This window comes from Opisthocomus hoazin, chromosome 7, assembly GCF_030867145.1.
Source record: "Opisthocomus hoazin isolate bOpiHoa1 chromosome 7, bOpiHoa1.hap1, whole genome shotgun sequence".
Lineage (NCBI taxonomy): Eukaryota > Metazoa > Chordata > Aves > Opisthocomiformes > Opisthocomidae > Opisthocomus > Opisthocomus hoazin.
Window position 1 is genome coordinate 23,482,547 of NC_134420.1, and position 25,787 is coordinate 23,508,333.

Consider the following 25,787-nt stretch of genomic DNA (forward strand, 5'->3'; position numbering starts at 1 on the left):
TAGCGGTGTCCCTGCTCGCTGCGGGGGGGTTGGACTAGATGACCTCTAGGGGTCCCTTCCGACCCAAAACTTTCTATGATTCTATGATTCTGTGTTGGGACAGATTCCACTGGAAATAATTAGTAAGCAGGTCTTGGTTGTTTTTTTTTTCTTTTTCTACAATGCAAAAAAATATGAACGTCTCAGAAATTCACAACCAGGATTTGTTGCATCCTGAAGTCATTGTTATTTAAAATATTTTAGAAAAAATGGACCACATGTTAAAGTCTGCATCATATTTCATACCCAAGACCCATTCGAGGAACAAATGAAGATAGGTAGATACCCACCAGCTTCACTGAATTCACTTAGACAAATACAAACCTACCACTAAAACTCATGATTGTAATTTCAAAACTAGAGGTCCCTTTACAAATGGGCTGCGGTAATTGTACCTGCAGTTTAATTAATAAACATTATATCAGAGCTTATTATATGAGCTCACTTTTTACAGCGCATCTTCATCAACCATCTTTCAGAGGCAAATGTCACTAGAGAAACACAGGTCCTCAGCTTGCTCCATCGCTATTGTTTTGTGCAACTACTGTTGCTAAGCTGACAAACTAGCACCTACAAAAACATGTCACTTCTGCAGTAGGAAGTTGAGGTCTTAGACTACCACATTTTTCAGACAGAGAAACCACAGCCCAGGACCAAAGCATCCACGCACAGAGAATCAGCGCAAACAGAGCCCAATGCAAGGAAATGCTGTATCGCCATAAAGGCCAAACCTGTGGTTGAATGAGAAGCAGCGGGCTACCATACATTTAAATTTATGCTTTTTGCATAATATATGAAACGACGCGCAAGTTTTTTGGTAGGAAGGGAAAGCATGAGGGTGATAAAAAGTGCTCAAAATTTCCTGCTGGGACAGTTACACAAATCAGCAGCCAGGCACCAACATTACCAGTGACTTGGCTAGGCTCATGGGAAACACCAAGCCCAGCAGCAGCAATTAGGAAGAAAATTAACATAGTTGCCTTTGGAGGTGTGGGGTGAGGGTAGCAGGACAGAAAGGGATGAAGACAGGGAGGGCTGGGGAGGCAGCTGGCGGGCCCAGTCACAGCTGGCACGGGAAGACAAGTGCTGGGCTTCTGGTGCGCCAGCCCAGCTGCGGGCAAGGGAACGGCACGGCACTGCGCCGGGGGCTGCCGCAGGAGCAGGAGGTCAGTCACGGCCACGGGAAGGCAACGGCCACCCCAGCACGAGTCGGAGGGCAGCGTCCAGGTATTGCAGGGCCGCAACTTCCCAGTAAAGCATCTACATGTTTCACGCAAGAGGAGTTTGTAATGACACATTCTCCTGATTTATGTACTTCAGGGATAAAAGTCTTTCAGTTTCTTGTGCTCCTTTTTCTCAGATACAGTCAGATAATTTTTCTTGTATCTTCTTCCTTCCTTCAAATGTGGATGTTGCTACACGAGGCTCATTTTAAAACGTTGCAATGGTAACTTTGCAAGTTTTGTCTGTAATTGCTTCATTAGCAGTACTGTAAGCTGCCAAGAATTTGGAAAACATTGAATAAAAATTAAACTATCCCCATCAACCAAAGCATAATGTTTATCAGCTTAAAAAAGCCCAAAATAAATAAATAAACCAACCACACAAAAAGGAAGAGGTTTTACGTTTAAGAAATTATTTGGTCTTCGTTTAGCCTCCTCATTTCTCCTGTTTGTGTACAGGAGAGCCCGTTAGCCGGAGACGGCGGGCAGCTCTCCTGGCGGTTTCCGAGCGGCCCTGGCGGGAGCGTCTCGCTCGGCCGCTAACGGCATTTGCCCGCCGTGGCTCAGCCCTCTCCCACCTCGGGAGCACGACCCGACCCCGCGCAACGGCGGGACGGCCAGCGGGCCGCGAGCCCCTGGCGGCCCCTCCGCCGTGACGAACCGAGACTCGGGCGGCGGCCGCGCCCCGCAGCCCGCCGCGCCCCCCGCCATTCCCGGCAGCGCGGCCCCGGGGCGGCGCCGGCTCTGAGGGGAGAGCGGGCGCCCCCGCGCGCCCAACGGCCACGCGCGACGGCTGCGGGGCGGGACCAGGGCGGGACCCACCGCCCGGGCTCGCGCCACGTCAGCGGAAGCCGCCTCCGCGAGGCGCCGTTGCCATGGCGAGGGGCGGCCGGCCCAGCGCTGCTCCCGGCGCCTCCCGCCCGGACTCGCTCGGTCGTCCCGGCGAGGAGTCCGTCGGCCCCGAACCGACCGGTAACGCGCTCCCGCCGCGCCCGGCACCGCGCGCCGCCCAGGGCTCCGTGGGAGACGCCCTCGCTCCGGCGTGGGCGCACCCCCAGGGGCAGGGGATGAAGCGGCCTTCCCGCAGGCGGCACCGGCGGCCCAGAGCCGCCCGCACGCGGGAAGCTGCCGCGGGCTGCGCCACCCGGCAGGGACCGGCCGCCGAGGCACCCGCGCGCGTCAGGGACAGCAGCAAACTGCCAGAACGGCCTGGCCAGGCCAGGAGAAACCACCAGGAACTTCTGCGAACCGGCACATTTTTACACATTGTCTTTATTCCAATTCTTTGAATAAAACAAAGGCTTTCATGCCACCAGCACACAGGCACCACCAACTTCCTTGATCTTCTCCTCTGCTCTTCGACTGAAGAACTTTGCTTTCACAATTACCGGCTGCTTGGGCAGCTTCCCCTTGCCCAGGACTTTGTAGTAGCCCTAGAAAGAGTAAATAAGCCATTAAGTGTTTGTCCTCAGCTTGCGGGCTCCTACGTTCAGACCTATCTTTTATGGTGCACCAGTTAAAGCCAAAATCATGATCACCATGACCTCATTCAGTGCCTGTCTCCAAAAAAAACCCCTGTGTGACCTAGTGGGGTTGCATTTGGTTAGAGCAAAAGTGGAGGTTCTAAACTGAACTTTTTCTGTAATCTAGAAGCTGGATATTTTTTCGTCATACTCCAAATACAGAAAACACCGTGACCTCCGGTAAAGATGCCAGCAACCTTCTCCCACTTTTCCGAAGGAGAGAGCAGTTGGCTGCACTTCCAAGACTACCTACAACCCTATGACTTCTGGTCGGTGCTCTTCAACTGCAGGACAGCCTGGTACTTCTGAACAGAGCAGGGGACTCTTCTGCACATCTTAGACAACTGAAACATCTGTCAGCTTTCGCAGCAGCAGCTGTTCTCTGCCACTGGAATCCTCTCATTTCATTCCTGTCCTTCACATTACAAGGACAATCATGGCAGAAGGTCCATTAATACTACAGCTATTAGAGTCATCGGTTGCTAGAAGCAGTGGCAGAACTGGCCAACACAGGTGTCTTCATTTGGGAAGAGCAGTGTCACTGACTCGGTGGCTGGCTGAGGCACGAGACGTCGCAGCCAGCGAACAAAGATCAGAAGTTTATGTCCGAGAGCTATAGCACACCAAGACAATCAAACATGTTAAGGTGTGACTCAAGTCTCGATATTAGAGAGGTGACTTTATACCATGGTCACTAGTCCTGCCATGGCTTTATGCATGTTTGCAGTAACATTTTGAACAAGTAATCTTTCACCACCTTCCAAAATAAGGGAAGGCCCTGTCCACAATAACACAAAAACGTGAGAAAGTTCTTACACGAACAAACGTAACAGCGTAAGTCCTCGAGTAACTACCTACAAGCCCAGATATCGTCCTGAGAATTTTACAAATATTCAAGCGCTGTAGCTTATTTGCAATTCACTATTCTACTTGGATACATAGAGCTAAATTACACGTGAAGTGACCAGGAATCGCAGGTTTGAACAGGAGCAGAAACTTACTGAGCGCACAACGTCAATGACTGGGGCCAGTCCAGCCTCATTCTTGGCGTAATTGAGCCTTGTCTGCTCACTGACAAGCGTCCACAGTTTGTCCAAATTGACAGTGGGACAGAACTTTTGGTTTCTCTTCAAGTGATAGTGTCTCATGCCTACTTTCCCAAAGTAACCAGGGTGACTGTGAAAGAAATGCACTCCTCATTAGATCACACCATTCATCCTGAAAAGGTAGTACTGCAAATTAACACTGAAACAAGCATCTTATTTGATTAATTAAAATTTCACATTACAGTCATATTAATACACATAGTATTTAAGTGTAATAATCACTGGAATCCAAACCAAGGGAGAATGATTTTCTCTTGAAGTGTCTGTTCTCCCGTGCACTCACAACTCAGTCCCCATCACTGGTGAGGCTGGCCCAGCCCTGTATTTCCAGGGCAGCCCCAACTCGGTGAGCCCAGGTAGGGCTGCACTGCCCGTGGAGTTTCAGCGCTCCTGTCACTAACATGGTGACTGACTGAGTCAAGAATGGTCCCAGCCAGTGAATATAGGTTAGTGGTCACTGTCCGAGCACTCTAGCACACCAGGACAACCGGCAGTGTCCAGATGTGACTCTAGTCTCGGCAACAAGCAAAGATAACGTCCCTTACCTTGACAGCACGCAGCTAAATGGGATGAAGATCAGATTTAACATAACATTTTGCGTGTGCATTTAGCAGGGACCACATTATCACAGGTACATTTGGTCAAGTTTACTGCACACTGCACTGAACTCTTTTTAAAGACGCCTGGTTTAAGTGAAAAGGTCTTTGACTTTAGGGTAAGTGGGGAACACAAGTTGACTGCAGCTGTAATGCCACACTTCACGTTAGAGGAAAAACTACATAGGACTGCAGGGAATTTTGCTTATTCAAATATAAAAGCTAGTTGTTTCTACTTTAGGAACACACATTTTGCTAGGATGTATTTAAAAAGTTAGCTTACTATTTATCAAAGTTAATCCTGTGATGGTGTAAACCACCAGCATTACCACGTCCTCCAGGATGTTTCCTGTGTTTGCCTAAAAGGAAAAATTTAAGTTTGTTACACTAAGAATATTACATGTAATACTCTAGCTTAGAAGTACGTTCAAAGTCAATTTAAGCTAATTACTCTGATCCTATCTCCTCTTTTGCGTTCATCTCAATTCAGCGAGATGAGCTAACTAAAAACTTACCCTACAGGAGAAAAAAAAGGTAACCATAGCAGGCCTCTGGTCAGCGTACAGGGGTGCGATACGGCAGCACCAGCGCCAGCAGGGCGACAAGAGCAGGCAGGAACGGCCGAAGAGTTAGCGCAGACCCAGCACTGCCCTGTAAGCTGCAGAGGTCACGCAACGGGCCGCCCGAGCGCTGCGAAAGTGAAGCCACAAACCCAGCCAAGTCCAAGAGAACGTGCGAGACCTCGGCCCCTCACCGCGGCAGCCGCCCCCACCGCCGCGTTTTCCCGCCACCCGTGAGGAAGCGCAGCGTGCTCCCACCCCGCGGGGCAGGGACCGGCGGGCAGGCGCTGGCTGAGGGGCCTTGGCCCAGCCGCTCTCCCCCCCTCACTCACCAACGCGGCCGTGGCCGTGGCTCACGTGCCCTCTCAGCTTTCGGGTCTTCCTCAGTCGGGACGGCTGCGGGAGAGCGGGAGAGCGGCCGTCAGCAAGGCGGGCGGCGACAGGCAGGGCTTCCACCCACCCGCCTCCCCACCCCGCGCCGCGCCGCCGCCGCGCTCCCCTCCTCGGCGCCAGCCCGGCCTGGCGCCATGGCGGCTCCGCGCCCGCCCGGGGAAGGCCCCAGCAGCCTCGCCGCGCCCTCAGCCGGCCGCGGGCTCGGAAGAGCGTCTCCCCTCCACCCCCCGCTCCTCCCCAGGCCCGTCCCGCTGCGGGAGCGAGGGGTGGCGGCCGCGGGGCCCCCCAGCCCAGCCCGGCCCGGCGACGGCACCCACCATCTTGTCGGCGTGCGCGAGGGAAGAGAGAGAGCGCTGCGCTCGCGAGAGCGGGGCAGGGCCCGGCGGCCCGGAAGTGCCGGCCGGGGCGGGCCGAGCTCTCGCGAGGGTTCGCTGAGGCGCCTGGAGCCGGGGCCGAGTCTCGCGAGATGCGCGCGCGGCGGGGCCGGCCGTTACCGGGCGGGCTGAGGTGCCCGCAGTGCCGGGCTGGGGCAGCCGGCGAGCAACGCGGCTGGAGAGGCGGGCCCGGCGCCCGTAGCCGGGCGGGAGGAGCCGGCTTGCGCCGCGGCAGCGTTTCGGGCGGTCTCCGAGGCGGGAGCAGCGGGGACACGCCGGTCCCGGGGCCGCCCCGGCTCCCTGGCGGGCCCGCCCCGCGGCTGCCGCGGGAGAGGAGCGGCTCGGAACTGGACGGGTTGAATTCGGCAGGCAGGCAGCGTGAGGTGCCGCTCCGTCGCAAGTACAGCAAAACTAGGATTTCGAGCAGAATTTAGGAAAGTTGGCAAGCGTGGTCACTTTATTAAACATCGGTAACAATGGGAAAATAAATAGTATGTGGTTAAACACAACTATCTGCCAGGCTACAGTAACAATTCCTGGAGAGCATCGTTGTTTCTCAAGCTTGATTTTTATGTATTTTATACTTTAAGGGTTTAAACAAATCTTTACCAATTTAAAAGACAGGTCTTGGGACTGGATTTGCTTTTTTCTTCAGGATTGCCTTCTCAGTTAAATGGAGCACTAGTAATGTTCCAAGCCCAGGAACACCATAGAAGGCAAAATAATACATTCCCTATTTTTCGTTCATCTGCTGCTTTCAAACACAGACCTCCGGATAACACTGGCATTGTTTTATATCGCCATATTTGGGGGATCAAGAAGGCACCTGCAAATTTTCTGGAACATGATCTCACCTTGTCCAGTACTCTGACGCACATTACAGAATACAGAACGACATGTTGATGGGTAATACAATGTTTAAAAGCTTTCCACTTAGATTTTTAAAGTGCAGATGGAGGAAGACAGCTTTGGTGTGGGAAACAGCTTTTATGGCGCCACGTTCTTGTACATCAGCATTCCGCGGCCTTTTCTTGCCTTTGTAGCAGCTCTTCTCTGCAGCACTTCCTTCAGCTGCTGCTGATGCTTTATCCGTCATCTTAAGAGGAATATGTATTTCCCCACATATTTACTAGTAGCTGTTTATAAAACAGCCACAATCCAGCTGTACAAGTGAAGTTACTCCTTCCACCCTGAAGAACTACATCTAGAAGTCATTCTGGAACTCACAGCATATTATAGAGGAAAACTAATGGGAAATTAACATTTCTGATTACACTTCCATTGAATCAAAAGCACTTCGTATTTTACAGACATTTCCTGTGCATTTCATAAGCTTTTGTATCTACACGAGTGTGAGGGAGGTAAGCAAAAAAGGAAACGACTTCACCTTTTTCGTAAATAATCCCTCGGTTTTGTTCTATGAGGCTGATAGCAAACCAGAACCACTGTCAGGTTAGGAATTGCGCAAGCCTCAAAGCTAATCTAACTAAAGAAATCACGCTGCAAATGAAGAAAAATACAGTGTCTGGTTGTTTTTTTAAAGGTAAGGAGCTTTAGCCAATTTTCATTACTGTTAGTTTTGCAAATATATTTAAGTATTTTATATTTTCTACTTCAGACGAAGGAAAAGCTTACAGAATCTCAGCGTGAGTTACGTTACCAGATCAAAGGTGAATGTGACAGTTGCATAATGTTCACTGCTCCACAGAAGACCGCATGGCAAGCTCACCGTTCCTGTCCTGCTGAAGAGCCCTCACTGAAATGGGAGCACCCCTGAACGGGCGCAATCAGTGCCGAAGAAAAGCAGACTCGTGAACAAGGTGATCGGCTCATCAGAAATCCAGGCAAAGGCTCTGTCTGCTACCAGCTGCTCATATTCTGCTCTGATCATCTAACCACGGTAGCATGAGAACCACCTGCAAATACCACAGTTCAGGAGCAGCATCTGTGACGCAACGAGAAAAAGTCATTTGCTGCAAACCCACGTGAAGAAAAAACCCAAGTTTTAAGGGGTGCTTGTGTTAGGGTAAGATTAGCAGAATAGGGATATAAAATGCTTGGTCTCAGCTACACGGCTTGAAAGAGCAAACCTACAAAAAGACAAGTTCGTCACAACCATTTTGTATTTTAATTACAAATTCATTAAAAATCACAGGAAATTGACTCTGCTTTTGTACCTACTCAACATAAGCAACTGCAGAGGTTTGCAATGAATATGAACAAACAGGTATATTTACAGAGTTTATTAGAAACCATACACACAAACACCAGGAAGGGATGCACCGTACCTACTCGCTGCAGCTTGCACGTCCAAGAACCGAGATCTCTTAGCAGTCTTAGTGCAGCATGGGTTACACGTAGTTTACTGACCAGAGTTCAGGCCAAGTGAAGTTTGGTATTGTGAACCAAGTACCTTATTGTCACGTTATTTTGTTATTTCTTTTAAAATAATTAGAAGGAAAAAAAAAAAAGACAACCCCCACAACTCAGCCACCTGACCGCAGCAGCCCGGTGTGTACAGCCTCTCCCGCGTGCCCCAGCTCATTCACCCCGCAGGGTCCGGGCATCGGCGCAGCTCACCGACACCCCGCCAGGACAGCGGCTCTGCTGAGACACTCGGCTGCGCATAGCCAGCCGCTCACCTGCGCACCAAGCACAACTCAATCCACACTAATAAAGAAAAAAAGGCACCTGTTATTCTCAGGAATATACAAATATTTACCACAGTTCTCCTCGTTCATTACAAAACCAGTTACAAAAGCTTACAGCGCATTATGTACAAGTCCCACCCAACCACGTGAAGGAGCCGCCACCTGGCACGCCGTCCGACAGCCTCGGTCGTCACTCCAGCCCGCGGCCGGCTTGCTCCGCTCCGCACCCGCACCCAGCGCTGAAACGCCGTGGGCGTCCCACGCGCGGCGACACAGGCAGTCTCTGGGGTGAGTTAGCTCTTCTTGTGAAGGAACTTCATCTTGTTTCCTAAACAAAGCACACCGTCAGTCTGCAGCACCTGCCCAAGAGCGCCTTCGCACGTGGGTCCCGTTTGAGACGGAACCGCTGCGGGGTGACTGCAGTGCTCAAGGCCAGCGGGGACAGGCAGCGAGCGCAGCGCCCAGCCGCGCTCACGGCCTGTTGTTCCCAGCGCGCGGCGGCGTCCGCAGGGACCGCCATTAAACCTGGCTTTGCCAGCCGTAAGCAGGCTTTCACGCTTTCCCTTTGACTTCCCCTGCCGCGCACCGACACTGGCTGACACCCGGCTTCGCCCCAGGTAAGGCTTCTTTAAATTAAAATCGGACACGAGAATTCATTTTGGAAACGGCTCTAGGGATTGTGCTCACCAAGGCCCCGCAGAAACTTGTTGACTCCGCTTTGCTCCGTGTCGGGAAGCTCCTCCAGGTACTGCTCGACCCTCTGCTCGAAGAGACCTGCGGCGGCGGGAGGGACCGGCGCTGCGGTCAGCGGCCCCGCCCGGCCCCGCCGCCGGCTGAGCGGCCCCGCCCGCCCCGGCCGTTACGCGAAGGGCAGCGGACCCCGCCGCGCCCGCGGGCGGCGCTGCAGTGCCACTGACACGCGCGGTGGCCCCGCCCCGCCCCGCGAGCCGGGCCGGGCCTGAGGTCGCGGGGACGCGCCCGGGGTAGGGCCCTGCGTCGCGGGGACGCGCGCGCGTTTCCCGCCGTGCTGGCAGGCGGCCCGGGGATAAGCGTTCGCCCGGTTGACGCCCGTGGCTTGCCGCCGTCCGGGCCGGCGGGGAGAGGAGCGGGCGGCGCGGGTCGGCAGGCCCCTCGGCCGCAGGGGACGGGCTCAGCTCTGCGGCGAGCAGGGGGCAACCGGGAGGCAGCGCGGCAGGGGACAGCCCCGCTCACCTTTGGCACGGCACTTCCTCAGCTCTCTGTCCTGGATGAAGCCAGCGAACATTTGGGATTCCATGAAAACTTCCAAGAAGCGGCGGATGCTCTTGGAGGCCACAGATTTACGGAAAGCCTCCCTTTGGAAGGCACGCTCTCCTTTTTCATTCTGGGTTAGGAACAGGGAATAATGGCCAACTGTCTCCACAAAGAATCGGATAAAAACCTCAGACACTAATCCATTCAGGGTGTTACATTCTGCAAAATAAGGCGGCAATAAGACACCAAAATCAGCTGCTGCTACCAGAGCTCTCAGCGTCGTCGTCCACGTGGGGCCAGGCAGTTTACCGATGCCGCGCTCGTAACTGAACGGCAGCGTACCGGCTCCTGGCAGCCCCGGGTACGCGTCAGATGGGGTGACAGCTCTGTCATCAAGAGTGCCAGTCTACATAACTGGTGTTTCGTAACCAAGAGTCAAATGAGAAACAAATCCTCAGGAAACAGCTCAGAAAATTAAAAATTTTGTCGGCGCTTCATCAAAATTACACCTCATGTTTTAACTCTTGTAAAGTGTTCTTGAGAAGCTTCTGAATGACTCAAAATGTTTGCTCTGGGGATAATAAGGCTTTACCAAGAACTGATCAAAAAGAGTATGTTGTAGAGTTTGGGTTTTCATCATTTCTGAGATGTTAAAATAGTGTTATGTATGTAACACAGACAAGTAAAAATAAATTTTAAAACTGAATAGGGGCCTGTTTCATACCTTTTAGCCACAGGCATTTAAATTCACCCTGTGCTGTTCTTGTAATTGCTGGAGAGAAATACGAACCTTTAAAGGCAGCTCAGCCCCTCTTGCACGGAAACTATTTTCCGGAGGTACCTGCTTCTCGCCCCTGAATATGCCAAGCGCCAAGAGCAGCTCCAAACGCAGACACACCCCTAAGGGTGTTTAGTTGTCTGGCTTGGATTAGGGCCAAGTAACTGCAAACCTCTGCTTGAGTAAAGGTTTAGAGGTACTCATGGGAGTGTGTGTCATTAAGAAAGAAATTAAAATAGGTCGCTAGCAATGTGTAACTGGGGGTATTTGAGTACTAAAGTCCCATCTTTCTTTCTCCTGGATGGAAAGTCACAATACTACCTACATGCTTGTCTGTACAAGTCCCTGTTTCCAAATGAACTTACCATCATCTGATTCACTATCTGAGTCCTGATTTATCAGTTCATTCTTTCTTTCCAGAGCCTGCTCCAGAGCAGCTTGCAATTTTCTAGGTAATAGTGTGTCTTCGTCATCCATCTGACAGAGGAAAAAAAACTCTTTAGATTGCTTTAATCTGTGCAGCAACTACAGCAAACACTTCTGCAAGGTTTAAAATTCAGAAGAAAAGCATTTTGTATCTGCTACTGTCATGCCTGCATAAACAAAATAATGAAAATCTATGTGCAATTATCATATATTTCCTAACAAAATTTCTTGTCACCCTTAATGAGATTAAAGTCAGGAATGATAATCCAAAGAGCAAGGCAAACGTGTAGAAACTTGGAATCAGCTCTTTACATCACAAGGAGTCCAAGTAGTTGTTTTTAAGTAAATACACATCATGCAAAGCCTAGCTACGTGTACACACAGCTGCTCTAGTTGGTTTCAGCCGGCTTATTTGGTTCTTGACAGTAGTTTTTACTTTATATTCTTGTTTTCTGAGTTTTCCCCCTGTTGTTCTCTTCATCTTATTTAATGCTTGTTCAGCAAAAGCGAGTAGACACAAGAATCCTAGCTCTGCAACCGCTATTCACCAGCCATATCTTTCAGGGAATCGTATGAGAAAGTTTACTCATCTAACCTGCAGACTGTTATTTTTGAAATTATTTAGTGCTACATTGCTATCGGGAAATGGTGATCCTTCATCTTCCTGTTTGCAAGGCTCCTGCTTTTCCCACCACGTTAAACTATTCTTAAGCTTTTGTCTCTCACTCAGAGACTTTTCTTTTCAATTCTAGTCCTTTTCACCTCCAGCAGTGTGAGTTTTCTTGCTAACATGATGTTGTTATCTTTGGATGTTTTCTTTGCACGGTGATTACTGTTTTTGATTTCTTCTGACAGTCACAGCCTGAATCTGTTTTGCATACCTGAGGAGTAGTACTTATTTGCAGGTGAAACAGAAAATGAGCACTTTTTTTTTTCTAATCTCTTTCCTGCTGCACGATTCCTGCAAACTGTCTCTGATCAAAGAAACCTAATCAGAGTGTAGGAGCAAACAGCTTGCTAGACTGCATGGCAACATTTTGAGCTGTACTTTACCTGTCTGATGAATCGATCAGAGCCCAGGTTAACCATCAAAGCCTAAAGAAAAGAAAACACTATAGTGAAATATATCTGAAGAGATAGAAAATATTATTTGTGTCTGCCTTTTAATAGTGAAAGATCATCTGAAAGGTCCCAAACCTCAACACGAATCAAACTCCTACTGTGAACCAACAGGTTGCATGCTTTATAAAACAAGAAGATGAAGTATTTCTTTAGAGCTTGAAGTCTAATTTAACATAGATAGATATGACAGATCTCATACTTGGTTAAAACGCATGTCTTTTTTCTTAAACCTCAGCAAGTCCTTGCTAATCATTTTTGTTAACGTGCAGATGAAAAGTATTTCAGAGGGGTTTAAAGAAAACGGTGTCATCTGAGGCACGAGGGCTTCTGAAGGGCAAGGGTGTGAAATGTTAATGAAGCAGCAAAGCTGAGAGAGCTGGGAAGATGTGGGAGAGCAATGTTAGGAAAATGGGAGGAAAACAGAGCAGAGATTTACGTGGGTCAGAGGCATAGAGAGCCTTGGAAGTGAGCACAAGAAAAGAAAATTTCATAGAAAAATGTCAGGAAACTAATAGGTGTAAGAGAGAAGAGCGTGTCCTTGAGTATTTTTGTCGTATTTTACTGGAAGAGCTGATAAAGTGCAACTCTCATTTGATTTCCAATATAGCATTAACAAAGTCTTAGAAGTAAAAAAAAAAAGCCTTAAATGTTTTATTTTCTGTGCTGGCCATGGCTTCATGCACAACTTCCGTTAGCATTAATAGGTGTCATAGCAGATGGCACTTCATGTCTTCCTCTTCTTGTTCCAGGTACAACAAAATCGGAAGAAATCAGCATGTTTACACCGTACTGAGTTGTCGACCAGTTTAACATTCACTTCTCTCTGTCAGGGTGCCAGGTGTGGGAAGAGGGGCAGAATAAAGAGAAGACTCAACCTACTACTGCAGTTTTACCAAGAGGCAGTTGCCCATGAGAAGACACAAAGAGGCAGATTAAAAATTAAAGGTGTGAGGAATTTATGTGCCTTTGGGGTGAGGCCAGCTTTACTGCAGGTGAGCAATTCTGGTGCCAGCTCCTACCTCCTCTACGGGCAGCTCCTTCAGTTTGGGCAGAGAGCTGGAGAGCAGTCCCACCAGGAAGGGGGTCGGGCAGCACACGATGTCGATCATGGATGAGGGCAGAACGGGAATGAAGGTGTGCTGCCAGGAGAAGGGGTACAGCAGGGCCACCACAGCGTGCGAACAGCTCGAGAGGGTGCTGGAGGGAGAGGAACAACCATGTTAGCAGAGGTTCTTCTTTGTCTAGAACACCCACCGCCTGCTGACAAACTTCGCGTGTTGAAATGCCCCCCCAGGGGGCTGCCTTTCTGTCGCCTCTGACTTCAGGCGGCCTAGGTCCCCTTCCAGTCCCTACCATGTCAGTGCTGTGCAGTGTGGTAGCTCCTCCTCTGCTCGCCTGTAGGTGACTTGAAACTAAAGGTAAAAAGCTAGAATCAATTTGTTTCATTATAGCAGTCAGGAGCCACTTTGATCTAGAAGACAGGGTTTAATGTTCCCAACAGCGCCCAATAGCAGCCACTTTGAATGATGCTTCAAATCCAAAAGCAACTTCAGTTCTTGGCTGTTACAACCATGTGGTAAAAAACACATAATACAGACGTTCTTATGTGAAGCATTAATGTACAAACAAGAAAAAATTAAAATGAAAAATAAAACTGAAAAAAAAACCCTACAGAAAAACACTACTTAATCAGATGTAATCCCCCCCAGCATTATAATAAAAATACAGCGCATTTTTATTATAATACATTTTAATGGACTTATTGACCAGCTCTAGTGATAAAGGTATTAACACTGCTCAGAGGAGTACTCTAAAATACACGTTGGTATCCCCTAAACATGAAGGCGTGACACCATTTGTGGACAATGACCTGCATACATTGTCCTTCCATCTGCTGAGTCTGATTCCCTTTTACAGTCACACGGTTTCCAAATGTAGAAGATAAAGGAACACCATTACCAAGCTAGTTTTAGCAGCAGGGGAGTAAAGACAGGCTCTCTGTTTCCGAGCTTTGATTTTGGACTGAGTTACGACATCTGCTTCTCACAGGCTGAGGATGACAGAAGTTTGGATTTTTACCCAGCCTGGCATGACTGAGCTTATTTCCTCACAGGGCAAACTTCTGCCGTGCTTAATGTAGCCACAAAGAACTAGAAATACCTAGTAACTTCAGGGCTGTTACTGCTTGAGAATGCTGGGGAGAAACGCTGATTTCTTCTACTGCAAGACTTGTTGGAAACTTTAGGTGGCATCAGACCTCTACTATAATAACCCTCGAGAGCATTTTCAGTTCTGACTTCTTCCAAGGCCAGGAGAAAGGTTTCACCTGTCTGTTCCTGTCAGTGGTTAACCTTTCAAGTTTGCTGAACAGGAGAAGTGAGAATTAGATGACGAAGAGCAAAAAGGTTGGGGAAAAGCAGATGCTCATCTTTTGCTGCAAATAATCTGCTGGGTTGGTTTTACCTGACATTGCCTTTAAGATCTATCAATCACAGTGTGTTTTTATAGCGTATGTTGCCTGACAGGCTTCTTGTAAAATGATGCGTTTCTCTAATTTTCTTTTTCTTTATAGCAGGCAACAGTGCTGCCATTGCCTCATATTTTGGTCTTGAGTGTCTACCACAACAAGCATAGCGGTGTGTTTCAGAAGAGCTGCAGAGCATGGTGCAGGCTCCCAGCACTTTCTCAAGCTGTCTTTAATGACTCTGGCATTTTCAGCTACTACAAATTCAGTCATCTTAGCCGTGCGACTAAAAAAAGAGCCACGTGAAGCTAAAAGCAGGAAGACAAACATTCTTCTGCTATTCGGTTCGCATTTTTTTCCTTTCTATAGAATGCCCTTTTGGAACTTGTTGTTTTACAGGCAGTGCTGTGACGTAAATCAGCCCCTGCATCCTCTCGTGCGTGCTATTCCCACGCTAGGGGAGGCCTCGGGCTCCGGCCCAGGACACTGGCTTCTCTTCCAGAGCTTTCTCGGGAGCTGGCTGGGGCAGGAGGGGCATGCCCTGGCAGCACCCTGCGCTGCTCTGCCCTTCTCTGCCAGCATCCCCTGGGTCGCACTGTCGCCCCCGTCACACCTCGGCCTGTGCATTTTAAGGCTCTGCACACAGATTTTCAAAATTCAGCCTCAGAAAACCTTTCCTTGTGAGACCTCTCAGGCTGAGCCCCATGAAACACTCGCTTCAAACGTTCAGTGCCCGGAGTCGCTCGCTGCCCTCGCTCCTGGACACGCAGAGCGCAGCGGGAGTCCCCCACGCTGCTGCCGAGCTCCTCCTGCATGTACAAAGTGCCTGTGTCCCCTCCGCAGCTGGAAAGATTCGTATCCAGAAAGGATACACACCTTTCACTTCAGTGTCAGGTTTTTATGTTCCGTCAGGTAAAATTCAGAGATGATGGACGTAAGGGAAACCCCAGTTTAAGCCTCTAAAATATGGTTCAGGTCCTTTTAAAAGGGTGTTATTCAGGAGAAGCATGTTTAGTAAATTAAAAAAGAAAGCTCTACCCTGGGAAACCAAGCACGCTCCAGTTTTTCCTTTCAAGATACGCAACCCACACATTGTCCTGCTGTTCTTGCTTATGAGAAACAAGAAGTAAGGTTAGAAGATTTATTGTCTTTCAAGTGTGTGAAGCACACGAAGTAACGCGACGGAATAGTCAAAGAAATAAGATTTTCCAAAATATTCTCACTTTTAATAGTCTAGGGCAGTTTCGGTAATTCAGAGAGCTGGTTTCGAGAGTGGGCTTTGTCATTTGTGCAGTTTTACAGGAAAGCTGCATAATCTTCTACCTGTTGTTCTACTGGAAAACACTTTTTATGCTGCCCATATGCAGGTTATTTTATACACGGGCACAAGCAGCCAAGCCATTGCATGAGTCACACACTAACGAGGAGCATAAACCACCACATCCTTCAGAGGGGAAGCGCTGCCAGAGTCGTGCACAAGCAGGAGACACGCTGTGACCATCCCAGGGCTCCGGCCACCTGGGTACGGCACTGGGCCATGTGTGCCTGGGGTCCCAGCACCTCGTCCCACCCCGGAGATGTGGGCTGTTCCCCTGGCCTAAGATGCCCTGTCTCTGCAGAGCTGCTCAGGGGAAGAGGAGGCCTTCTGCTTAAAACCAGCACGTCTCCCTGCTCTGTCAGCCACAGCGCTGTCCCGCATGCACGGGTAACCGTACACATGCAATAAATCCACTAACAGTAATTCACTGTGAAGAGGCGGCCATGTTTGCAAGTTTTGTGGGATAAGGGGATTTTCTTACATACAGGTGTGCAAGGCCATTACCTAACCATGCTACACAACCTATGCCACTGAGCTCATCCCATTAGCCTGTACCCATCCCAATAATTTGCACTCCGCTAAAGCAAAATTAGTGAACAATTTCTAGAAAAACACACAGTTTCAATTGATTTCAAAACACAGACAATCCAGCAGTTCTCCTTCCTTTTTTCTTTTCCATGGTCGTCATCTTGTTAAAAATTATTTGGAATTTGTCCAGGCTTTGGTTCTTCCTGTGCCTTTCATTCACTAGATTAAAAAAAACTTAAAGCCTTCAGTGTTTGATCTTCTCCCTAAGAAACCATTAATACGAGATTATATAGTCTTACTGAGACATTCTTAATCACAAATTTCTCTTGAAGAAGATATCATTTGTCATGTTACAAACACAAGATGACCATGCATCTTTCCCACTCAGAGTTGATTTATCTTCCTCTGGGCTATTTTGTTTTCCAAATCATTTTTTCATGATAGCACACAGAAACTTTTTCTTGTCGTGTACTTGGCTGCGGAGACGCGAGGCTCAGACGAGGAGCCGAGGCACAGGAATTTCAGACGTTACCATGACTCAGCCGATTGTGGGGACTGCTTGTGAACGCGGTTTGGGCCCATGTCAAAAGCAAATTCACGTGACTTAACTTTGTCTTAACCAGAGCATTTACTGTCCTTTAGACAGTAGGATGTCTGCTATCAGTTTCTGGGTTGGGCAACCAACACATAACCCCAAGTCCAGGCTGTATTAGTGTCGAATCACAGCACAGTCACCGTGTTCTGAGAAACGTGTTGTCTGCTGCTGCCCGGGGAATGGCACTGCCCTGGCTGCGGGAAGCTCTGCCGACACGGCTGCTACTGCGGGATGTGTCTGTTTCAGAGGACCGTGGCTCTTTGCGTACTGCAAGTCGCCAACTCTCACGAGATGTTAAAGTCTTATTCAGTTAAACACACTACTCACCTTGGAAATATTCCACAGATATACTCGATAACTCACTTTTCTCTATAACAATAGCCAAAAGTTATATTCCTTCTTCCTTCCCCCTCTGCCGCCTGCAATTTCTCACAGACCCAAGGGAGCCTCACACCCTGAGCATCTCCTAAGTCTGAGACTAAGCCTCTGGCACAGACAGCAGCTTGCTGGCAGGGCTCCCTGATCCTACCTTGCTACTCCTGTGCTTCTCCACAGTCATTTTGGCATTTACATTGAAGAAGGGATGTTCTCACCTTCCCCTTCCTCCTCCTCCTCTCTCAAGGGACAGGCAAGTTTGCTCAGGCAGGAGAGGAGGGAGGACCACCCCTTACGTGCGGGGCCAAGCCACACCGCAGCTCCATCACCCAGGCCCGGTGCCAGCTCCAGGCTGTGCCGATGCTCTGGACCATGCACAGGACTGGGAGCGATTGTCAGAACCTGGTCCCTCTGCTTCCTTGGAGGGAGAGACGTAGCCAAAAATGTAAATTCACAAAGAAGTGTTTCCACTGCCCGTGTTTACTTTTCCACAACCTTTTGATGTTTCTCATTTCTCCCTGCGGATTTAATTACATTACTTTGTCCACTTTTGCTCAACTCCTTCATCTGCTGGGCTAATGCATACGTGTTCCAACCCACAACTGCTCTGGGACCGAGTTACCTCTGTGACCCATGTCCTCCCATCTGCTCGGGAGAAATTCCTCCCCCTTGGAGTCAGAGACGGGAGGCTCCGTCCTCCCCAGGTGTAACACCTTGACTCAGGTGGGTATTGCACACCCACATCTCTCGTCGCAGGCCACAGCCGTGCTTTTTTGTGATAGCTCCCACCTTGTGCCATCGATGAACTGCGTAGCAAAACCAGATGCCTAACACTTCCCTCCCACACCCTTCAACACCTCCCCAGATCCCAGATTAACTCCAGACTCTGAGAGAGGGAGAAGTCTGTGACAACTCTGCAAGATAAAAGGGTCTGAGAGGTTTGCAGAGGACTCTGTAAAGGGCTCTGGGAAAAGGCTACAGGGCCGAGGATTCAGCCCAGCTCTCCCCCAACACACACGGACTGCAGAGGCGGAGGGGAAGGATGAAGCAGAAAGCTTGAAAGCCATCAAGTAAAGAGAGAACAGAAGTAAAAATTGTAGCAGACTGCTACAGTTTGGGTGGCAGACGGAGTGCATGCAGGGTTGTTACTGTGCAGGCATTAATTCGGAGCAGAACTCTGCTGCGCCGGGTACTACACAGACCTACGGCTCTGAAAAAGTAAAGGTTTCTCTGTGTGGATAAGGATAAATAATAGCAGCACTTTTACTCAGGTGGATGAGACTAAGTAATAGCATGAGGGACAAGCTACGAATGAAAATGTGTCAGTACTGTGAGTGACAGTCCCCACACTCCAGCTGTCTCGCTGTGATCGGCTCCTGCAGCATTGCTGCAGAAGCTCAGCTGCTAGAGCAAGCCCTTGAGGGTCCCTGGCCTGTCAGAAGAGCTGGCTGGCAGCAGGAGGATGTTGCCGCTTTCTCCCTGCTCCGCAGCGTGGGACCTCAGCTCCAGTATCCCCCCTGACACACCGGCACCCTTCTGCCGAGGCTGTGTGCACCCAGAGCCCCTGGATAAACGGCTTGTGCTTCACTCCTGGGGCAGCTCCGCTGGGAGGACGTGTGTTTCGTTAACCTAAATCCCGCCAACTACTCACCAAGTCGGGCAAGGAGGAGTAAAATGAGAATTCAGGAAAGTCTTTGATACAATGGTGCACAACATCTGCAGTTTTCTAGCCAGTGTAAAAGTGTCAGGCACAACAGCAGTTCTTCCGATGCAACATTATTGATGATTATTTCTCTGTTACCACTCTAGGATGTTTAAAAGGGAGAAAAAAATCTTTGATTCCTCTCTTTTGACTCAAACCAAAGAAATGACGTATTTTTGCAGCTTTTTAGCAAGAAGACCTACCCAGTGCACACTTCACACTACAATCATGTGAGTCACTGTTGCGAGAGGCAGAGAGAGCACAGCAACGGAGCCACCCGACCGTGTGGCTGCAGCCCCAGGTTCAGGAGCACAGGCGCTCGGGGACAACCGGCCCGTTCAGAGGCACAGCGTCGGGTGCGGGGAGCGCAGGGGGCCACCACAGGAGATGACTGCAGGAAGCGTATGGGGTAGATCACCTTCTCACCAGGAACAACACGAGGCAATAAAGACCTTTGTGCTTGTAAACTAATACTGAAGCGAAGCTGAAATGGAGACGTTTTGACAAGCGAAGCTGTCACAGGTAACATCACCGCTGATGAGGGATTAAAGGATACCTCTGTGCGCACAAGGCCTGCGATCACTGGTGGCTCCAGGAGACCTGCCTCTGTGTAGGATCGCTTGCATTGTAAGGCACTGTTTTCACATGATCAGGATTCAAAATTTAACTTGTTTTCACTGAAACTTTTAAGCTTTTGTGCCTGCCTCTGGATAGCTATTTTGTTTTCCAGTATCAGGCAAAATGTTACAGAACCATAAAGTAATTCAGGTGGGAAGCGACCTCAGGAGGCCAGCTGATCCAACGCGCTTGCTTGGCATCAGATCAGTTTGCTTCCACAGCCAGAGAAAAAAGTACATGTTATTTTGTTATATAAAACACCTTTGCTGCCCTTTAGTGTGAAAGGGTGGCACACTTTGGTGGCAAGGGCTTGAAGGCTGGCAAGAAGGGGGTGCCCTGTGTGCCAAGGACTTCTACCAGTGGTGTCTGAGCTCACTCCGATTTGATTACGTTAGAAGCCATCTTCAAAGAATAATTCTGTGCATACTAGAAAGAGACTTATTTAGCTGCTAATTTCTCCAGAAGAAATTGTTCACACTAAGGAGCACCTTCCTTTGCATCATAGCCCGGGGCTACGTAGAGAAATGGGAGGCTCTGCTGGGAGAGGAAGATCATCTTCATCCTGCAGGAACCTAGGGAAGGAAGAGAGGGAAAGGAAAGGAAAGGAAGGAAGGAAGGGAAGGGAGGAGGCTGAATTAAATGCAAAGGGGTAAAAATAAGACCTGGGAGGAAGAACTGGGAGGGGAAGAAGACAAAATGAGCCTGGCGAGCAGGTAAAAAGGAAACATTAACTGAGGGCAAGGAGGTTGGGATGCAAAACTGAGGGACAGGACAGTGACTGGCTGGGCTGAACAACGCCAAGGACCAGGGAAAACAGTTTAATGTGAACATAGATGAAACTCCATGTCACGCACACACGGCCAGATCATTAGGTCCCTGTGAGACTTGTTCCTCCCTGTTGCTGTAGGTAGATGGAGGGAGTGCGGGGCTCTCTGATGCGAATCACCCATCCTCGTTGGGTACCGGAGGTGCTGAGAGGGGCTGCAGCTGCAGGAGGGAAGGTCAGACACGGGCACAGCTGCAGGTGCGTGGCAGAGGCTTGAAGCCAGCTCGTGGCACAGACACAAACCAAATATAACCAGTGCTCGTACGCTTGAGCCACTTCTGTGCTGCTTCCCCCTTGTCCCACTACGCACGGCTGATAAGCGGACAGACACAAACCCAGTTTCTATTGGGAATAATTTTAAAACTGAAAAGACAAGTTTCCTCCACAAAGGTTATTTTTACCAGTATGCAAGAGACACAAGATTATGATCAAAACAAACACCAGAATTTGTGGTCAGCTTATTGCTGTTTGGTCCGAATGCAAATTAATTCTAATACAGTAGTTTATCTGGACACTGATAGAAAAATTATTTCTAATGATTACAGAGCAGCAGGAATTATAGTCAGTTCATGCCTGACTTCACCAATTAAAAACAAAGCATGACGGGACAGGCAAAATACTGTTTTAGGCTTTGATTTGGCAAAGTATTTTGGCACAAGTTTCAGCCTTAATTTACGTTCATTGTGCTGAAATACTTGTTGAAATGAAGCCTCAAAGACCTTTTCTTTTTACACTTCTATTTTAATCAGATCAGCCTGAAAGCACACACACAAGACATGATAGCCCCTTTTGAACCACAAGTACCCTAACTGCTGTGGAAAAGCCTGCTGTAAAGTCAGCCACTCTCGTCAGCAAGGCATGTTTCAGCTTCTGCAGTTTGGATAATTTTTTGCTTTTCTATAAGCCCTTCAGGGGTAAAGCAAACTACCTTTATAAAGTGGCTTGGAAGTAGAGACTGTAATTTCTGAAGCTATTGAATAATTTTAATTTTAATATATTGTTAATTATTAACTTTTAGTAATGTAATTTAATTTTTAATTACATAGTTATATTCCCCCCCTCGACTGAGAATCCCTATGGCAGAATCCTTCTGTGAAGGATCCACCCCCACGCAGGTGTATACAGGGAGGAGGATTCCCCTGCCTCTACCAAGGCACCTCTCCTCACCTGACCTTCAGGTACATCTGTGCAAATCTGGGTAGCTGCAGCAAGGTTAGGATGGAGCTGTTGCATACACGACTTGAAAGAGTGTTCTGAACTTTCTGAATTTCCTGTTACTAAAGCTGGCCTTTCTCTAGAATAAGCAACGAGACATTTACAATAAAAGCAGTGGGGGCACATATTACATGGAAAATTGAATACTTTTACTCTGCAAAAGCCAGAATAATATTCTGCATTCTTATTTATTTTTTAAAGCAAGCACACAAGTAAGAGGTGAAGTAAGTCATGACAAGAGGTCTTTAGTAGCTGGCCTAAAGTGTGCAGCTAAAACTGTGCCTCTGATCAATACCTGACATCCTTCTGTTTAGGAAATAGGGACAAATCTGCACATGCATATTTTAGGTTACTTTTTCTCTTGATGTCAGTGGACACCTGCCAATAGAAAGCTCTGCTCCTGGTGTCTAAATAAAATAGGGCATTTTGTAGTGTGAATGTGGCCATGACAGAAGGGAACACATATAATTCTTGTGAGGAACATGGCAAGCCAAGTCCATTTGGGCCAACCCAAACGTGGCAGCCAGTTCTGAACATTTCATACTTCACCATTACCCACGCTACAACAAACACTGTTACAGTCGATCTCTGCAACTGGGTAAAGCACTCTTTAAAGAACAAATGAGAGATGTCCCATCTGTGTAACACGGATGGACTTTAACATACGTTTCTCAGAATTAGCAGTGAGCGAACGCCTCGCTCTTAGTCCAGCAGCAGGTGAATATCCCTCACTCTGTGCAGGAGCTTGACAAAGGAAAAAATGTCCTTCAAGAGATGAACGTTTCCTGGGGTGGGTGACTAACTGAGCAAACCAGGAGCACTGCTACCTCACTGTGCCTGCCATCTTCCAGTCTCCATCCAGGGCTTCCTCATCTCCCCAGCCAGGCTTCCCCCACGGGCATCAGCCCGATGCAAAAGTGAGAAGCCGGCTGTGCTGTGGCAGAGGTGGGAGGTGGAAGGCAGAGCGAAGTCACAGTGGCTCCCCTGATTCGAATACTGACACGTTTGCTGCAAGCGACCTTTGTGATATCTCGGAGTGCAAACAAGGCCTCAGCGATAAAACTGGCAGGCAGAGAGTGGCACAGACTGAGGAGGAAATGCATATTTTCCACACCACATCAGCCCAATTATCAGTTATCTCACCCTTTGCAGAATCTTTTAAAATATGCTTACAACTCAAAGAGCGTAGCTACTTAACCCTTACACCCTCAAATGGTGTAAAACAAGCCAAACACAAACCTTGTTTTGCAAGCAACGAGTCACACTTCAGGTTTTGTCTGGTGCGGTGCTTTCTACAGTGCAGTCTGAGAAAAGCCAAGCTTGTAAAAGTCTCATAAAGAAGTCACACTGTGGCCTCACCTGTCTGGCAAAAGCAGTGCTGCAGGTCCTTACCAGCGGGGCACCGCTGATGCAGGCAATTTTGGGACAGACTCCACTGACTACTGAAGGTGGGTTACAGAGAGCTCAGGCACCGATTCCTGCGTGCTACCGAGGATTCCAGGTAGGAGATTTTTTATGATAAACACAGCGGTTACAACCCAGTTTCTGGACTTGTTTTCTCTGACTTTCATTCATGGAGCTGTGGTTTGCCACGCTGCTGTGTCAATGAGTACAGTTCAGGGAGCAGATTTGTTCAGCGATTTGCGTCATCATCTATGTCCCGTTTCTGGTCCCTCCTTATCATACTTTACAAAAAATTGAGTGGGCAACAACTTCGTCCATAACCTCTTTGCTGACCACATCCCCTTTAGCTTAAGCTTGCAACATCCTCTCCTATCTTTGCTGTCTTACCCAATCAGTGCGGTTGCATCAGCAGAGTTCATGTAATTACCTGAACACATCCCCACAGCACGTTATGAGTACACCAGGCCACGTGGAATAGAAGGGGTGAGGGTCTGTCACAGCACTTCCCTGTCCTTTCATCGCTTCCCCATGAAAGTTTGTACAGAAGCATGTGGACAGAAAAGCTTTGCTGTCACTGGAAGTGCCCATCATACCAGAACGGAGAACGTCACAGAACTTCAGGTCATATTTTGATACACTGGGAACTGTGCTAAGATACTCGCTAAAAGCAAGGAACCTAAATTCAGTATTTTCTAAGATGACCGCAAAGAGACCAAAGATTATACCTGCAATGCTCCCAGCAGCCCATGTTGTTACGCAGGAGGGCTGCTGCAGCAGTCGGTACCCACCTGCAGTTTACAGTCTCTGGCTTAAGGAACAAGCAGGTATGTTACAACGCTGTAGTGCAGCCAGGAGACGATGTCAGGAGCAGCCAGTGGCCGGTAGCTGCCTACCTGCTGGGAGGATGTCTCCTAGCTGAACAGAGAGGGACAGAAATAGGATGTGCTCTCAGGGAGTCCCATTTTACAGCCACTGGATTTGTCACTCAGTTAAAGTAATTCAGATTTTCAACGTTCTATAATTACACAATTCATTAGGGGATATTATCAAAGAAGTAGTAAGTACAGGGTTCGTTTTGACTATACATGTTTGGTTTTCATCCAAATACTGAAAGACAGGTATTTTATGTAAAATTTCTAAAAGTTATCATGACTTTACACTAATTAGTAAATTATTTTACTTCATTAAGAGCTATGTTTTCAGAATCCAGCTCCCAGCTTCCTGGAACACCTGAGTGACAGACAGTCTGAGGTCCCACAGATAACCTGCAAAGCACAACCCTGGCTTGTGGCACAGATCAAGGCTGCATCACATGGAGCTGAGAGCTGCAGACCAGAGAATGCACTGTAAGGAGTATCTCTCTGGGAGGAGAGCTTTGAAGAATACTTAATTTAAAAGAAAGCAGAGAAAAGTTGATTAAAGGGGAATGTGGTTTTAACGAAGACAGTATTTTTTGCTCCCATAATACTTGTGCATGAGAGGCACATGAAAGACCCTGGAGAAAGAGACGTGCAAAGTGCCCTTCAGAATGAGGATGTGGCTTTTCAAGCAACTGGCGTTCAACCATACTTTCCACAGATGCAAACTCAAGCAAATGGGATTTTTGGCAAAAAGTCACTGCTTTAACACATCAGCCACCTGCCCAAGCTTTGTCAGGTGGTTGCAAGAAAAAACCCCAACATTTCAAAGTAGAAAGTTATCCTCAATGCCCACAGAGTTATCCAGTCCTTCCTGCAGCACAGTTTCTTAGCACAAATCCATAACAAAAGTAGTTCTGGCCCAGGTGCTCCAGAGGAGTGTTAACTACTTGTTCTTTCCATATGGGGATCTTCGGTCCCATCAGCCCTTGTTAATGTTCACACTGGTGGTCTCAGATTCACAGGCAATCATTGCACTATTAACAACATGACAGCTGTAAAGTAGGATGGAGAAATTTTTCTAGGTAGTAACAAAGGAGGAGAAGAACAGTCCCAATGCCTTAATCCTTCTCATTCAAAAGCTGAAAAGAGGGAATCCGTCTAAATCCCATTATGGGGAGCTAAAGGCCAAGTTGGGAAAATGTCGCAGCTTACTGCCATATGGACATTGTGCCAATAAGCAATCCAGAAGAGAATTACCAAATAACATGGTCATCTTCTTATCCCATTCTCTTTCATGGGGAAGTGGAAGGGAAAAATAATTTTGTTGCACAAATCATTAAGTGGAAAAATGACGATGTTTTCCCACTGTGGAGCTTTGGCCAAAGCCTTAAGTGACATGAATAAATACCACTGGAAAGGAGGGCAGGGGGAAAGGCGGAAAAGGAAAATCATACAAGCTCTATCCTTTTTGTGATATGGCATATTAAAAATGCCATCAAAGTTTACTGCATATTAAAAATGTCATTATTAGATTGTTTTTCTCTGGGACTGCAGAATCTTAAACAAGCCAGAGACTTAGCAAGGTCATTTTGTTTCTCGGGCTGTCTCTTCTGCCTGACACACATTTTCCTGCTGTTCACATACGGCTCCTCTGTTAGCACTAGTCATCACACAGTCTGAGTGCCAGAGAAATGCCATCCAGGTGATACAAATAAGTATCTCTTGAAAGGGGGGAATAAAGTGCAAAATTTCTCTCAAAAATCTTGAGAGACAGCTCTGCTGGTTACCTTAAACCACCAATTTCACATCACATTGAACACCTTCAATTCTAGTGTTTAGACTGTAAGACAAGGTGCTC

General features: G+C 48.3%; 2 protein-coding genes and 2 non-coding genes across 7 annotated transcripts in view; all 4 read right to left on the reverse strand.

The window, feature by feature from the left end:
* Positions 1-2,514: 2,514 nt before the first annotated feature.
* RPL27A (ribosomal protein L27a) lies at positions 2,515-5,863 on the reverse strand. The gene is made up of 5 exons (XM_075427413.1): positions 5,758-5,863; positions 5,380-5,443; positions 4,771-4,846; positions 3,787-3,961; positions 2,515-2,695 (listed from the first exon to the last, which is right to left on the reverse strand). The coding sequence occupies exons 1-5, from the start codon at positions 5,758-5,760 to the stop codon at positions 2,567-2,569; spliced, it is 447 nt and encodes a 148-aa protein (XP_075283528.1). The 5' UTR covers positions 5,761-5,863; the 3' UTR covers positions 2,515-2,566.
* Positions 3,319-3,450, reverse strand: LOC142362119 (small nucleolar RNA SNORA3/SNORA45 family). Its single transcript, XR_012764690.1, has one exon. It is a non-coding gene; the product is annotated as a small nucleolar RNA SNORA3/SNORA45 family (small nucleolar RNA).
* LOC142362118 (small nucleolar RNA SNORA3/SNORA45 family) lies at positions 4,280-4,411 on the reverse strand. The gene has a single exon (XR_012764689.1). It is a non-coding gene; the product is annotated as a small nucleolar RNA SNORA3/SNORA45 family (small nucleolar RNA).
* Positions 5,864-8,017: 2,154 nt separating the features above from the next.
* The window catches only part of DENND2B (DENN domain containing 2B), a 182,251-nt gene continuing 164,481 nt past the window's right edge, over positions 8,018-25,787 (reverse strand). For all 4 annotated transcript variants that reach the window (XM_075427409.1, XM_075427408.1, XM_075427410.1 and 1 more), the window contains 6 exons: positions 13,044-13,221; positions 11,956-11,997; positions 10,842-10,953; positions 9,678-9,917; positions 9,153-9,239; positions 8,018-8,793 (listed from right to left, as the gene is read on the reverse strand). In XM_075427409.1, the coding sequence (XP_075283524.1) occupies positions 8,759-8,793; positions 9,153-9,239; positions 9,678-9,917; positions 10,842-10,953; positions 11,956-11,997; positions 13,044-13,221 (694 nt within the window). In that variant the 3' untranslated portion in view covers positions 8,018-8,758. The remainder of the gene's footprint in view (positions 8,794-9,152; positions 9,240-9,677; positions 9,918-10,841; positions 10,954-11,955; positions 11,998-13,043; positions 13,222-25,787) is intronic.